This window comes from Diorhabda carinulata, chromosome 6 (genome assembly GCF_026250575.1).
Source record: "Diorhabda carinulata isolate Delta chromosome 6, icDioCari1.1, whole genome shotgun sequence".
In the NCBI taxonomy this organism is placed as follows: Eukaryota; Metazoa; Arthropoda; class Insecta; order Coleoptera; family Chrysomelidae; genus Diorhabda; species Diorhabda carinulata.
Genome location: NC_079465.1, coordinates 20,714,384 through 20,731,199, shown reverse-complemented (window position 1 = coordinate 20,731,199; position 16,816 = coordinate 20,714,384). Strand labels below are relative to the sequence as shown.

Genomic DNA, 16,816 nt, shown 5'->3' with positions numbered 1-16,816 from the left:
TTAAAGAAGAAGGATTAAATTGGAATCAGTGTTTCAGTATTTGCACCGACGGAGCAGTTGCCATGACAGCACCTCAAAAGGGATTTTCGACAAGAGCAAAACATATGAATCCACAAATTATATCGATTCATTTGTTTGTTACATAGACAAAATTATCATTGCGGACAGAAGTCGAATTTTTTTTTGAGAGAAAAGAAACACCGATTAGCATCTAAATTCTCCGAGTTGAAGTGGATTACTCAAGTTGCTTATTTTTCAGATATTTTATTTGAAATAAATAATCTAAATACGTCTATGCAAGGACGTGATCATACTATTATTGAATTAACTGAAAAAATTACATGTTTTAAAAATAAACTCAAATTATGGAGAAATAAGGTTGAAGTAAAGAAACTTGCTTCATTCCCGACTCTTAATTTACTCGTTGTAAACAATAATATCAATATCACAGATTTTGAAATACAGAAAATTATTATTAATCATTTAGAAAAACTAATAGCAGAGTTTGATCGATATTTCCCTGCAGACGATGTTTTCAAATATAATTGGGTTCGAATGCCATTTAATTTTGATGTAACTGATTCGCATGAGGAATTTGTTAATATTAATCAATTTCAAGAACAATTAATAGAGATACAAAGTGACCAAGCACTTCGATACAATTTCTACAAAAACACTGAATCTTTATGTGCTTTCTGATTAAAATTAAAAACCGAAAAGCCAATAATTGTTAAAGAAACCCTAAAAATATTATTGCCCTTTTCAACAACATATATGTGTGAGGCATTCAACCGAGGTTAGAAGATTTTTCAAAATGTATTCAAGCACAAGGCTCTCATTAAAACTGTATGACTTGCATTTAAAATTTAAAAGACTTAACATCTGAATTGATATTTCTTTTTTTTAGGAATAATTAAATGTCAATTATTTTCAAAAAGTTATAAATAGATTTTAATTTGGTCAATAAAAATTATCAAAAACACTTGATTATTAATTAAATTTTCCTTGGATCGAAAAGTACTTTTGTTTATCTTTAGTATTAAAAAAAATTTGTTATTATTATAAAAGTTAAAAAAAAATCATCATCGTAGGATTGAATATTTTTCAAAAATACGACCTAAAATAAAGCAATGAAAAAACTAGGCTTTTTTTTGGGTCACGACATGAACATATTTCTCAAATTTGGGTCGCAGCTTAAAAAGGTTAAGAACCACTGGGCCAATGGATGAAAACATCGTAATTGGGAGCCCAGAATACCTAAAATCTGTACCAAGCCAATACACTGAGTTTCGTCTATTCAGTGATAACTGTCCAGTCCAAAACAAAAACCGAGCGATATCAAGGTTCTGCTTATACCTGACAGATTCAGGTCACTCGGTATTTCCCTGTTTGCGGCCACAGTTTCCTCCCGTGTGGCAGGAATTTCGTAATTTCGTGACCGCATTTTTGATGTTCATGAAATAACTGACATAATTTTGTAAAACTCTTTAACACATTGAGCCCCAACCAGAATTGATAAACTTTTCCATGGGCCCAAAAAATTATTCCGTATTTTTACACCGTGGAGGAGGTTTGGAATAAAATATGTAGTTCGGTCCATAGGATCGCTCTGAGTTGTGGTGAAAATTTAGTTGCGGGCCTATGGACCGCACCGGGGCTGAACTTGTTAAGCTGGCTTAATCTAAGTTAAAAGGATGTGTTAAAGCCTACCGTATAATAAATAGTATTATTCATCACAACTTTTTACTGGCTAAGACCAGAGCAGATACTCTTTCCCCACCTTCTACTACAAAGATATTCAAAAAATGAGAGGCTACGTTCCAGACGAGTATCGGGGATTTTTCAAAGAAATTCGTGGCTGGCCAACTGATGACAGATATCAAGAGATTGCCAGCGATTTCGAGATAGAAGAAACCAAGGATGATCCATGAATCAAAAATATGGCCTCAAATCTACAATTTTGATTTTTTTTCCTCTTTTGAACTCTTTTAAGTAATTTCATTATCTTTTTAGTAAATTGTAAACATTGTCTTACAATAAAAATAACAGTTTTTACTTGAAATTTGATGGTTTTTTATCTCCTTGCAACTTGATTGTATTTTAAAGTGCGTTTCACATTTTTAGAGCTATATAACTAAATTATAGATAAAGATTCAAGTGTAAAATTTTGAATCCTGTTGTAAATTGAATTTTTTTTTTCATTTTGACTTTTTTTTAAAAATATTTCAAGTGAAATATTTTAATTTAAAGAATTTTATTTAGTTTTCAGAAATTTTACTTACTTGGATTTACGCCCGTTTAGAAAAAACCGATTCAATTAGTAGTGAATTTTTAATTAAGCAACACACATATTACTAGGTTATTCCGATTTATTACTGAAGCTTTATTACCAATTTTTGCTTATCTATGTTTGCTCTGGCTCTGATGGGAGAGATGAGAAAAATTATTGAAGAATTAACTTGTAACAGTTAAGGATTTGAGATTTAGTTGAAAGATAATTCAATATTATATAATTTTTAAGGTTTTCATTACTAAGCTCTGCATATATCTCGGGCTCTTAAAGAAGATGTCTCTAATTAGAAAAATTATAAGCGAATTTTTTAATTAAGAAGCGACATTCGAATATACTAGATGTTACCCGTGGATTTAAGCTTTTGTTCAAAGATAATCTACTTTTATTAAATTCCTGAGGTTTTATGGTAAGATTATCCTCATATATACGAGGATGAATTGATATGTAGTTAGCCTAAATCAGTTCCATGTATAAACAAAATATTGCGTTACCATAGCAAGGAACATAACTTATTAAAAGTGTCGGTGTAAAGTTTGACGTCAAAAAAGTAAACCAGAGTTACGCAATAAATTGAAAGAAAAAAGATGTCCACCGAAATTGTGAAAATCGAAAAAATGGTGTATCGAGCCATCATCAAGTACCTGTATTTACAGCGCCGGATTAAGCTAAGGGCTTGGGGGGGGCTATAGCCCCGGGCCCCAGGTCCAAGAGAGCCCCATTATTTGGAAATAATTCTGTATTTTTTTATGTGTTGATACCAGAAGTCTAATGTATTGATATTATTTTGTGATTTTTTCCGGGTTTTCAAATTCCTTAAGGGGCCCCCGTCATTATTTTAGCCCCGGGCCTTATAATTCTTAATCAGGCCCTGTGTATTTAAAAGGGCTAAGATGTAAGCAGATTTACGAAGATATGCTTAATACCCTTGGTGATCAATGTTCTTCGTATGCGACCGTGAAAAATTGGACTGCAAGCTTCGAAAGAGGTAAATTTTCCATTGAAGATGATGACCGATCGGGAAGGCCAGTTTCTGTGTCAGTCCCCGAAAATATCGATTCAGTTCAGGACATGATTTTATCAAAACGTCGAATTCGGCTGAAACGGATATCTGAAGCACTGAATATTTCATATGAACGCGTTAATTATATAGTTCACTTCAATTTGCACATGAGAAAAATTGCTGCAAAATGGATTCCCAAATGTTTGAATGTTGACCAAAAGCGTGCAAGGGTAGAAGCATCGCGTTCGATCTGTACTCGATTTGAAAACGATGTATACTTCTTAAATCGAATTGTTGGTATGGATGAGACTTGGGTACATTTCTACGATCCAGAAACAATCGATGGAATGGCGACACTCTGGTTCTCCAAGACCTAAGAAGTTTCGTGTCTAAAAATCTGCTGGAAAAGTACTTGCTTCAGTTTTTTGGGATTACCATGGAGTAATTTTTTGGATAAGGGTGGAACAATAACTGGAGTTTACTATTCGACATTACTCGACTCATTCTACGGGACAAATTAAAGAGAAAAGACGCGGAAAGCCATCCAAAGGTGTTTTGTTTTTGGAGGACAACGTTCCTGTACGGAGATCTCATATTGCCATGCAAAAAATTCGTGATTTAGGATTTGAATTACTAGAACATCCCCTTTATTCACCAGATGTGGCTCAGTCCGACTATCTTCTCTTTCCTCAACTGAAAAAAATTTAAAAGATCGTAAATTTTCTTCCAACGAGGAGATAATAAAAGCTGTGGAGGTCTGGTTTGCAGAGCAAGAAGAAACATTTTTTTAAAGGTCTAGAGACGTTGCAGGTTCGCTGTAATAAATGTATCCAATTAAGAGGAAAATATGTGGAGTAATAAAATATTTTGACGTTGAAATTTTGTTTGGTTCTATAGTAGGCTAAGATAATATATCCTCGTAATTGGGAAAAGTGCCATTTTGAAAATTAACGTTAATTAAAGTGGTAAGGTGATTCAATCTGCAATCGGACAGACTCGAAAACATGTTTGGTGTAAGTTACAAGTTCCAGATGAGATGATATTTATTTCCAGTTGTCAATACAGTACAGTCATTAACTGAACTGTAAAGCTTTTGATAAGGGTAGAACAATAGATTACTATTCTACATTACTGACCACTTTACGGGAAAAAATTAAAGAGAAAAGACGCGGAAAGCTATCCAAATGTTTTTTTATTTTTGCAGGACAACGCCCCCGCACACAAATCTCATGTTGCCATGCAAAAAATTCGTGATTTAGGATTTGAATTACTAGAACCCCCTCTTATTCACCAGATTTGGTTCCGTCCGACTATCATCTCTTTTCTCAACTGAAAAAAAGTTTAAAAGGTATTTTTCAATATATCCTCGTAATAAATATGTTTGGCAGCTTTTATCGTCTTATGATAAATTTTTCTGTATAGTTTCACGTAATTTTTGAAGAAGACAAAATCCGAGAATTTCCTTAGGCGAGATTAACATCGCAAGTTCTTTCTAGATATTCGGAAACCTTTAGTGGACCAAGGTTTATTTTGCTTATTTTTAATAGGGGAAAAGAATTGTATGCCAAGTTAGTGTTTTTATGAATCTAGGAAATTCAAAGTCCACATCACCAGAGAGCATGTTCCAGTCAGTTATTTGACAACGGTGCTAGAAGTTTTGAAAACATTTTTCCGAAAATATACGGCATAATTTGCGAGAAGCATTTTTAGTATTGGATTTTACCGAAAATTTTGTTAACACTCCTTCATGATCGGTGACACCCGAATTAAAGATGGTACCATCGGTGGATTCTGGATCATACGATGACACGACATAGTCCATAGTACTAGAACTAGTCTTGGTTATTCTGGTTGGTGCCGTTATATGCATGACCATACCAAAATAATCAAAAATTGACAGAAGACATTTTTGACTAGTCGAATACTTGTTAGAAATGTAGTGCATCATGAAAAAATTTAAAAAATCAAATGAGCTGTGTAAACACTATTACCTATTAAAATTTCACTAATCACCCTGTAAATTAATAAAGAAGAGAAACTTTTTAGTGTAATAAGGAAGCAAGCATTTTCGGTCTATAAAAAATTCAACCATTTTTAAATGATTATTGTCATATTATGGAATTGTGACGTGTTAGGAAAGTTTCATTGTCCTTCAACGTTATTTCCGATACGAACCCGAATGACGTGGAATGATCCACAATATTAAACATTTCTTTGGCGAATAGTCTAATAAAAACTTATTATCAAGGAAAAATAATGATAATCATATTTTTTTACAGGCCTCAGTTGTTGGAATAGCATACCTAGCGGGATATATGAATTGGTCTATCGCTTGGTTTGTTGGTCCTGTAGTTCTTTTTGTGATCAGAGATCAATGGAAAAAAACTAGTGATAGGAAACGAGCTATCGCTAAAGCCACCGCGCTCAGCAGTGAACAAGAAGTGGTTTTAGCTAGATTGGACGATCTACCAGCCTGGGTAAGTATTATAAAAAACGATAAAATTGAAGATCCATTTCTAGAGAAGACCAGGGCTGATACCGCCTTTTAACCAACCTAAAAAATGGTGAAGATATTTTTCGCTTTCAATATAGCGTTCGTTAAAGTTGACTCATTTTTGACATAATTTAACATTTTTTACTCGATCGAAAAAACATTGTTCAACCTCTACAAACCACTGTATAACCCCTCATATCACGTGATTTGTGTGAAAAATCGTTTATCAAGTAAGTGTGCTCTAGTTTTGGAAACATAACCCATCGCTGGGCCCGAAATCTTGAGAATTTTGCGAAATTATCAACTAATTCGATATGCCTGAGAAATTGGAGCTGTGACTGAGTAAGTTCAGTGAACCAAGCAAAACACCTCGCAATTTAAATACCAGCATGGATTAGTTTGAAATTTTGACAGAAGCTCAAAAATGATGCAAATATCAAACCTGATTTGGTGCCAATGTTTGCTTCTACCCCAGGAGTGAATGCCACCCTTACTCGTGGGTGAAAATTTAAAAGTTCAAAATAACACCGGGAATCGATAGAGAATTGAATTTTATGAAGAAAATGTAGAATGAAGTTTTTTATTTATTCAATAATTTCTGAGTTATCCGCGATTGAAAACTAAAAAAAAAAACATTTTTTTCAACATTTTTTCACGAAAAACTCAAAAATTACGTATTTCCTAAAAAAAATTATTCTCATTAAAACTGAAGCTTATAAAAAACCACGAAATTAGTCGGTTCAAATTGAATTTTTTAAATAATATTCAGTAACTTATGAGTCACTGAAAGCCAATTTTTTCTTTTTCATAAATTTATGCAGAGGTTTGAACTCAAATAATGGAAAACCGATCAGTTTTTCATAAAAAATTGTAATAAACACTTTTAAAGTACTTCTACAGACCTTCAAAATGAGTTTCAATAAAACCGTCTAGCATGAAACTAAGCGAGTTATGACGAAAATAAGTTAAGTAACTCGAATTTGAAAAAAGAAAAAAATCGTAGCCCATGTAAAATTATCTTTGTTTAAGCCTTAAAAACACGTTCCAAAAGTTTGAATGGTTTGGAACACGTATATTTTCAAAAAAAGTTGTTTAATGTCAAATTTTTTTTTCGATTTAAAAAACGTAATTTTTTCAAAATATCTCAAAAACTATAGAATCAACGAGTGAATTTTTTTGTAACTAGAATTTAACTTTTATTTTAATGAAATTGCTTTTTTTTTAATTCACATAGTTTGAAAATTAAACGAGATATAAACGTTTAAAGTATTGATTCCAATGCTAAGGGAGAGTCTTTTTTACGATTTAACATCAAAATTCCCTGAAGAAAAGGGCCTAGAAGGGTTGCAATTCTCATGGTTTTGTAGCTTATGAAATTCCCTACAAAATGATGTATAGATGAATGCAAAAAGCTTAAAGGGAAGCCGAGTTATTATTAAAAAAACCGAAGACATTTTTCTAGAGATAATGCTGGAAAATCACGTAACGTCATTATTCTAAGCTTTAAAAAAAATTTTCCCTAATTTTTGTGATAAGGGGTAATTTTTAGGGGTTGAATTAAGTGAAAAACTGATGTATCAGGTTTGTTATATTTAAATTATATATATTTTCTCAACTCAAAATAAAATGATTTCATACTCAGCCGTTTTTTAAATAACTGTATTAGGGTCGTTTTTAAGGGTAGTTACACATAAAAAATAGAAATATTACTTACATTGTAAAAAACAACAATCATTTCACATCTTTAAACATAATGATCCCTATAACTGCTTCCATTTAGTAATTTGCAATTTTTTCCATTCTGAGGGGTGGTTTTTGGTGGTTGCATTATTAAAAATATTGAGGGTTAGATTTCTTATACTCTAAGAAAAAAATTCTCCTATTACTATACAAAATAAAAAAAAATTCATGATTTTTACCACATTTTTGAAATAACCTTTTTATGAGGGGTTGTTTTTAAGGGTAGGTGAGCTGTAAAATATCAAAATATTAAAATCATCAACATTATCATATTTGCCCATTATCGCTTTAATTTATTAGTTTTCAATTTATTGGTGTAAAGGGGTGAAAATCACCCCTTAAAAATAAAAAGCATAACTTTGAGACCAAGTCAGGTTGGAAGAGGAGGGTAAGATAAACTTGAATCCAAATTTTCAAGAATATCGCTGAAGGTCTTTAAAATTGCGAGGTTTCGGTAGGTTTTAGCTTGAATGGCTGTACTATGTGCGTTGTCCAGATATAAGAGAACATCTCTGAGCAACCTTTCCTGGCATCTTTTTTCTTTATCGCCCAGCGTAATTTTGGGATTAATTTCGCATCATAAACATCTGTAATTGTGGCTTCTTTGTGCAAGTAATCTACCAAAATTGCGCTTGTTTATAAGTTTACAAAAAATTTTCTTTGTTTTATTTAGGGTGAGTTACCTTCAATGAAAATAGGACCAATTATTTTGTAGCCTATTATTCCAGCCCATACATTCGGTTTTTCGAGATATTGGGTGTGGGATTCAAGCATCTAACGAGGATTGTTACGTGACCAGTATCTACAATTATGCCGATTTTCGTTTCCATTAATACAAAAAGTGGCCTCATCGCAAAACATTGGATCGTTTTGATTGTAACATTTTTTCATCATTAGGTCGGAAAACTCTTCACGTCTATCAAAATCGTCATCTGACAACTCTTGAATCAACGTTACTTTGTACCGATGCAATTTATTATTACGTAAAATTTTCAGTACGGATGTTTGCGAAATATCAAGTTCCCTGGATATTTGTCTAGTACTCAAATGTGGATCGTCTTCTAACAGGACACAAACATCTAATGATTTATTTTCATTTGATTCAGTTTTTCTGCGACCTGATTTGGGATAAATCTTTTACTGAATCAGTTTTAGTTAAACTCCTTCACTCATTTATTCACTGACGGTAGATTTTGTTATGGGATTTCGATTAGGATATAGATTATTAAAGATTTACACGTTTCTTGTTGAATTCTACGCCTTTCACCAGATCCTAATATTAAAATATCAATTTAGGAAGAATAGGAAAATATAAAGGTTGATCCATTTGAAATAACAAAGTTCATTATTTTTCCAGAAAAAGGAAAAATCTGACAAAAATGTAAAAACCGCCATAATACCATCCGTATCACAAAAATTAATAAAAATCGTATAAGCCGTTTCCGAGATAATTGAGACGATCCATAAATAAAACTCACTCTGTAAATTTTTAAAATATTCGATCAGTTATTTGTACAAGCTATGTTATACGCCAAATTATGTTCTCAGCTCTTTGAGACATTGCAGATTTTCTACCACTAGCTCCAAAAAAAAAAATTCCAGTTGGAAAATGCACGAATTTCTGGAATATTATTGGTTATATTTCGTAAAATCGTATCCAATAGTACTACTTTCGGTAACTAGAGACAATTTTGACAGAACTTCGAATATTTCGTCTGGTGAGCTAATGCAATCGAACGAAGAATGTATATTGAGATAAATCCTGTCAAAAAAAAAAGATAATTATAGAGATTGGAAGATAAAAAAATGCTGCTAATATGGAAATCAAACGACTTATCGTTGAGAAAAGAAGTGGCACCGGAGTCATGTAACACCCTTAAATTAAAACTGAAACAAATGTGCGAAAAACTGATACACCAAATCCAGCAACTTTAACTGTTTTCATGACATCTGGCAGAAATTTTCACCCCTCTTAGTTAAGTATATTCCAGATCAGACTATCCAAAACGAACTAAATAGAAATCCTGAAACCTACACCACAAATATAAGACTGACAAGCCAAAGGAAATGAAAGTATTAATTTCTCTTCTGAACAACAGGAAATCACCAGGAATTGATATGATAAAACCAAAAATGTTAAAGGAATTGCCCAAACAAGGGCTCGTGATACTAACCTGTATTTAACGCGATCTTAAGACTGCTGTGCTGCAACGAGTTTATCACAATATGGATGTAATTCTACAGCATCAATTTGCTTTTCGGAAAAAACACTCAACACTTTAACAAGGCCATCGAAGTATTGTCCAGGATTATTTCTAAACATAAAATAAGCATTTGATAAAGGTTAGCACGATGTTTTGCTATTCAAAATCAAACGGACTCATCCGACTCCCTTTCTCAACTTACTGAAATTGTATTTATAAGACAGACTCTTTAGAACAAAAATAAAAGACGTCCTAGGGTCAATACTGTACGTAATAGATGATTTCTTACATATGGATGCGATAACTCCAAATATAGTGCGGTTATCGCGAGATTCGGATGCGGCAAATGGACACTATGTATTGACTATTGAAGTGTTTAAAAGCATCACTGACTAGCGTGTCGGCATTTTTAGGCTGAAATACGAGTTTTTTGTAATCGATACATTTGTTGACCGTTTTTATATCTACTTGTTTAATTTTTCGTTTATGTGTATGTTTTGCTAACGATAAGAATGACGCTCTGTTCTTGTTTAAAGAGGTCTAAAAAGTGTATCGTATTTTTACTAGAGTCAGTCGGTTATTTGCTTTACTTGTAAACGTTCGAGTTACGAGTTTTAATTAAAGTATTCAGTTTTCACGAGTTTATTATTTACTTCACCTGATCCACAAAAATTCTACAACATTGACAAGGCTGAGGGATCTCACAATCTTTAAAACATTTAGGCCAAGGCTGCTCAACCTTTTGAAGAGTCGTGCCAAAAGGTGGATTCAGTCGTTAACGACGGGCCTGTCGTTCCTGTTTCAGTACTATGAAACTACTTAAAAACTGTAACGCCAGGTCAGTTATTGCTGGAAATTCTCCCTTTAGTACCAACTTCCAGAAATCTGCAAATTCTTCTGAAGAATTTTGTGCTTTTGAAGACAAAAGGTTTTTCAACGTATTATTTTGCAGTTTAACAAGTTCTAATTGAATATTGGCAGGATAAGTAACTATTTCAGTCAAACTTATTATGAAACGATTTATAAAAATTTGTAAATTTTGTTTTTTACTGTCGAAATCTTAAAATCTCCTCTCAAATGACTGAGGTAAGCATTCAATTTTAGATTGGTATTTAGAGTAATTAACAGAAACAATATTGAGCTACTCTTCCAAATGTTTAAGTGTGGGGAAAAGAGCTAGTTGAAGAGAGATTGGAAAATACTATTTGGTGATGTGGATTTCGAATTTTCTAGATTCATAAACACACTAACTAGTCTGGCATCCAATTTGTTTCCCTTCAAGTACCATGGTCCACTAAAAGTTTACGTATAATCTGTACTGCAAAGAACATGCGATCTTTATCTCGCCTAAGGAAATTCTCAGATAGTGTCTTCTTAAAAAATTACGTGAAACTATACAGAAAAATTTATCATAAGGCAATAAAAGCTGCCAAAAATATTTATTATAATAGGAGACTCGCCAATTATCGTATTGTTTCTAAAGAAACAGAAATTAGGCTTCTTCATCAAGCATAATCTCTACTTCACCTAACCTAACCTAACCAATAATTACTTTGTGAATGTATCCAAAAATTTATCAAATTTTGTAACTCCTTCACATGATCTGCTTCCATATCTCCCTGATGCTAATTCTAACTTGCACAGTTTCTTCTTTATACCCATAGTTTTAGCAGAGCTTTACAGTTCAGTTAATGACTGTACTGTATTGACAACTGGAAATAAATATCATCTCATCTGGAACTTGTAACTTACACCAAACATGTTTTCGAGTCTGTCCGATTGCAGATTGAATCACCTTACCACTTTAATTAACGTTAATTTTCAAAATGGCACTTTTCCCAATTACGAGGATATATTATCTTAGCCTACTATAGAACCAAACAAAATTTCAACGTCAAAATATTTTATTACTCCACATATTTTCCTCTTAATTGGATACATTTATTACAGCGAACCTGCAACGTCTCTAGACCTTTAAAAAAATGTTTCTTCTTGCTCTGCAAACCAGACCTCCACAGCTTTTATTATCTCCTCGTTGGAAGAAAATTTACGATCTTTTAAATTTTTTTCAGTTGAGGAAAGAGAAGATAGTCGGACTGAGCCACATCTGGTGAATAAAGGGGATGTTCTAGTAATTCAAATCCTAAATCACGAATTTTTTGCATGACAATATGAGATCTCCGTACAGGAACGTTGTCCTTCAAAAACAAAACACCTTTGGATGGCTTTCCGCGTCTTTTCTCTTTAATTTGTCCCGTAGAGTGAGTCGAGTAATGTCGAATAGTAAACTCCAGTTATTGTTCCACCCTTATCCAAAAAATTACTCCATGGTAATCCCAAAAAACTGAAGCAAGTACTTTTCCAGCAGATTTTTGGACACGAAACTTCTTAGATCTTGGACAGCCAGAGTGTCGCCATTCCTTCGATTATTGCTTTGTTTCTGGATCGTAGAAATGTACCCAAGTCTCATCCATAGTAACAATTCGGTTTAAAAAGTTTACATCGTTTTCAAATCAAGCACAGATCGAACACGATCCTTCTACCCTTTAGTCCATGCGAGATAGCCCAAAAATCATCATTTTGCGTAGTTTTCCACGATCAGTATGAAACTTTGTATTTAGGTGGTGGATAGCGTGTACAATGACATATCTTTATCCGTGGTCTGAGAAATTTTTTTGTCATTGTCAAAAGCACCGATATATGTCGAATTTTAAGGAAATTTCTCATTTTTTGCTTATAACTTCATTGCTAGTGGCTTTACCAAAAAAAAGTTAAATTCTTTTTTTTTTGTCATTAAAAGACCTACAAAAGTAGACGTCACGCGTTGAAAAATGTTAATTTGTTAAAGAGATACAGTAAAACACAATAATAATTATTATTTTTATATAAACAATGATAAAGTAGCTTAATAATTGTCATTGGTTCTTGTAATTGTGCAAAAATACTCTGAACTATCAATAAATGACGTGTGCAAAAGCTGGAGATTGTACGTTTAATGGTTCATGAGTTATGGCCTTATAAACAAATTAACAGCAATAACAAATAACTTGGTCTGTGCGTTGAATGTGGTTGTGCTGATTTTTTTATGAGTAGATTTCATTATTTTATGTAGGAAGTCGACGTTCATTTGAAAAAAAATTGAATTTTGCAATCAAGGGAATTTATTTTTGAAATCCCCTCTAAGGGGATTTCAAAAATGAAATCTCGTGCGGATTCGTCTTTTTTTCATAATTTTTTTTGACGTAGATCGAAAGTGCATAAAAATAGCTTTCATTTAAAAAAAAAAATTGAGTTTCGTTGGAAAACCACGGAGATACAGACCGGGAAAGTGAAAAATTAACTGTACAACAAATTTAGCGAGTTGACGAAAAAAAAAATACCACATAATTTGTTATTTACAGTATTGTCTTTACATGAAAAATCACGTATCTCGTGGAAATTTCTCCCTGCAAAAAAAATTAACAAATGTCAGCGGAGCGCTCGGTTTTCCTTGATCGCGCGCGGTGGGGATAGCGGATTCAAGCGCGAAAAAAAGTGGTTTCGAGCGTTCAAATTCGACCGCGCATCTTTAGCCGTACTTTTCTCGGGAACTAATTGCTATAAAGGGATGATTTTTTTTTTAATTTGATACCTCGCCTCGAGAGGAATCGATTGGCATAGCTAAAAAATACTCAATACACAACCACATTCAACGCACAGACCAAGTTATTTGTTATTGCTGTTAATTTGTTTATAAGGCCATAACTCATGAACTATTAAACGTACAATCTCCAGCTTTTGCACACGTCATTTATTGATAGTTCAGAGTATTTTTGCACAATTACAAGAACCAATGACAATTATTAAGCTACTTTATCATTGTTTATATAAAAATAATAATTATTATTGTGTTTTACTGTATCTCTTTAACAAATTAATATTTTTCAACGCGTGACGTCTACTTTTGTAGGTCTTTTAATGACAAAAAAAAAAGAATTTAACTTTTTTTTGGTAAAGCCACTAGCAATGAAGTTATAAGCAAAAAATGAGAAATTTCCTTAAAATTCGACATATATCGGTGCTTTTGACAATGACAAAAAAATTTTTCAGACCACGGATAAAGATATGTCATTGTACACACTTTCCACCATCTAAATACAAAGTTTCATACTGATCGTGGAAAACTAAGCGATTTTTCCTAAATTGCCTGGACTACCTTGCACGCTTTTGGTCAACATTCAAATATTTGGGATCCATTTTGCAGCAATTTTTCTCATGTGCAAATTGACGTGAACTATATGATGAACGCGTTCGTATGAAATATTCAGTGCTTCATATATCTTTTTTAGCCCAATTCGACAGTCCTATAAAATCATGTCATGAACTGCATCGATATTTTTCAATCTTCACAATTTCGGTTGACATCTTTTTTCTTTTAATTCGTTGCGTAACTCTGGTTCACTTTTTCGACGTCAAACTTTACACTGACACTTCTAATAAGTTATTGTTCGTTGCTATGGGAACGCAATATTTTGTTTAAGCATGGAATAGGTCTAGGCTAACTAGATGTCAATACATTATCGTATATACTAATTATTACCTGTTACTATGACCTACAATTTTTCTATTCATCGTGGTTTTAATCTGTATATAGAAATTTTATTGTGTTTGTATCTTTATTTAGTTATTTTCATGTTTGTTTTTTAGTTTTTACAAGCTTTTGTTCACAAATTGTAACAATTTTTTGATAATAAAGCATTTCTCTCTCTCCCTCTCTCTCTCTCTCTCTCGCTTTCTCTCTCTTTCCAAATTTTACAATCAAATAACCTATATAGGACTTTCCTATTACACAGTGAAAGTTTCTTTCTACTCCTTCAATTTTCAGATTATTGGTGTAGGCTAACTAGATATCAATACATCCTCGTACTTTCTGTCAGAAACTACTGACCTTACTGGAATCCTTACCTCTAAAAAGCAAACTAATTCTACGTGGCGATCTCAATATTGATTATTATAGTGTGTGTGCTGGTCAAGAGTGTCTCCAGATAATTTTTTATCATTTTGGTATGGTAATGCATACAGAGTGTTTCTACATTTGACAGACAGCACTTTACCACTGAGAAATCTCAATAAATGATTCATTTTGATATAGGAACACGAACCCTAACGAGCCTAGTTGCTGAAATGTGAGGTGTTCAAAATTTTAAATCAAAATAAAAAATTTGCCATAAATTTTTTTCAAAATTATTCCAAACAAACCTTGGAATAATATAACCAGAGTCGCGCTGTCACGTTTAGTTGTCACTTTTATATTCCTATTTTTCAAGCTACTGGAGTAAATTCTTTTTTTAATTTTGTTTTGAATTGGAGCTAAAATAATTTTTGCAGCAGCTTGAATTGTAGCTATTAGATCTTGATCAGGAATTCATATAGCTCGGTATAAAAAAATGGTTAGGTTTTAAGTCAGGTGATCTTGGAAGCCAACAATTGGCCCACCCCGACCAATCGATATTTCTCTAAAATGTCTGTTTAAGCAATTTCCCCACAAAAAACAGTTGCCCCATCGTACAAGCAAAAATGAAGTTCTTTTTGGTTAACTCGATAATATTTGTGATTTAGGAGATACCTAGATTTTTAGATCGTTGTAGATGTGAAGGAAACCGTAAGCCATAAAGAGACAAGAAAATTTAAATTTATTGAAAATACTTAAAGGAGATATGGGAACAGAAATAAACATTTCTAATTGAACTGCGTACTGTCGAACATCGTGTTACTTACATAAGGAAGAAATTGAAATGTAGAAAAATTTAGTTGGATAGCCTACAACATATCGAATGAAAACAAAAAAAAACTATAATAAACTTTCGAAGTGAGCACCTTGCACTTCTACACACTTCCGTAGTCTACGGAGGATATTTCTTTGAACTTAAGAGATCATTGCAAGATTCTGGCTTATAGCGTAATAAGTTTAATCTATCGATAATTTTGTTCCTTGTCTTTACTGGTGTTTACCAAGCTTTTAAATATATACACAAAAAAATGAATCCATTTTATTTAGATCAGGGGAACGTGGTAGCCATGCAAATGAATCCCCCCGATCAATCCACTTATTAGGAAAAATGTTATTAAGATGATTTTTCTTATCACTGGGAAGAGGCTCCATCGTACCCATTGGAAATATCATATGTATGCCGATGACACCCAGGTTTATTATGTATTCAAATTTTCTAATATACAAGAAATAAAACAAGTCTAATGAATAGCTTTTTAAATAGTTAAAAATATTTTCTGCGCATGCCTCAAATTCCGCCATGTTTTTCGGGCACTTTACAAATAAACATACGATATACACTACAATTTAAAATAAAAAAAGTAAAGCACCGTTGTCCAACAACTAACTGGAACTTGCTCTCTGGTGATGAGGACGTGGAAGTTTCTAGATTCATAAAAACACTAACTTGGCATACAATTCTTTTCTTCTCAGGCGTATTAAAAATATGCAAAATAAACCCTGGTTCACTAAAAGTTTACATATATCTGCAAATAACATGCGATCTTTATCTCACCTTAGGAAATACTCGGATAGGGTCTTCTTCAAAAATTACGTGAAACCATACAGAAAAATTTATCATAAGACAATAAAAGTTGCCAATGATATTTATTATAATAGGACACTCTGTAATTCTCGTGATGTTTCTGAAGAAACATGGTCAATTGTGAATGATCTAAGAGGTAAGGTTTTTTCATCGAGCATAATCTCAATAATTACTTTGTGAATGTATCTCAAATTCTATAACTCCTTCCCATTATCCTCTTTCATATCTCCCTGATAATAATGCTAACATACAAATTTTATTCTTTATACCGTACTTTTAACAGAGCAGGACAATCAGTGACATGACAATGGACCGTTGCACGGCTATCCACTTAGGAACACGGAACACAACCTTTATGTACCTACTTCACGTTTAGAATTATTTAAAGGCTCAGTATTTTACAATGCAAAAAATGCACAATCACTTGCTAATTGAAATCAAATAGATATCATCTTTTCCCACATCTCGCAATAATTTGATGGCATATTTACTGGAAAGTACCTTCTACTC

General features: G+C 32.8%; 1 protein-coding gene across 2 annotated transcripts in view; it reads left to right on the top strand.

Annotated features, from left to right (window-relative positions):
- LOC130894920 (extended synaptotagmin-2) overlaps positions 1-16,816 on the top strand; it is a 130,701-nt gene that overhangs the window by 11,575 nt on the left and 102,310 nt on the right. For both annotated transcript variants that reach the window (XM_057801960.1, XM_057801961.1), the window contains exon 2: positions 5,573-5,770. In XM_057801960.1, the coding sequence (XP_057657943.1) occupies positions 5,573-5,770 (198 nt within the window). The remainder of the gene's footprint in view (positions 1-5,572; positions 5,771-16,816) is intronic.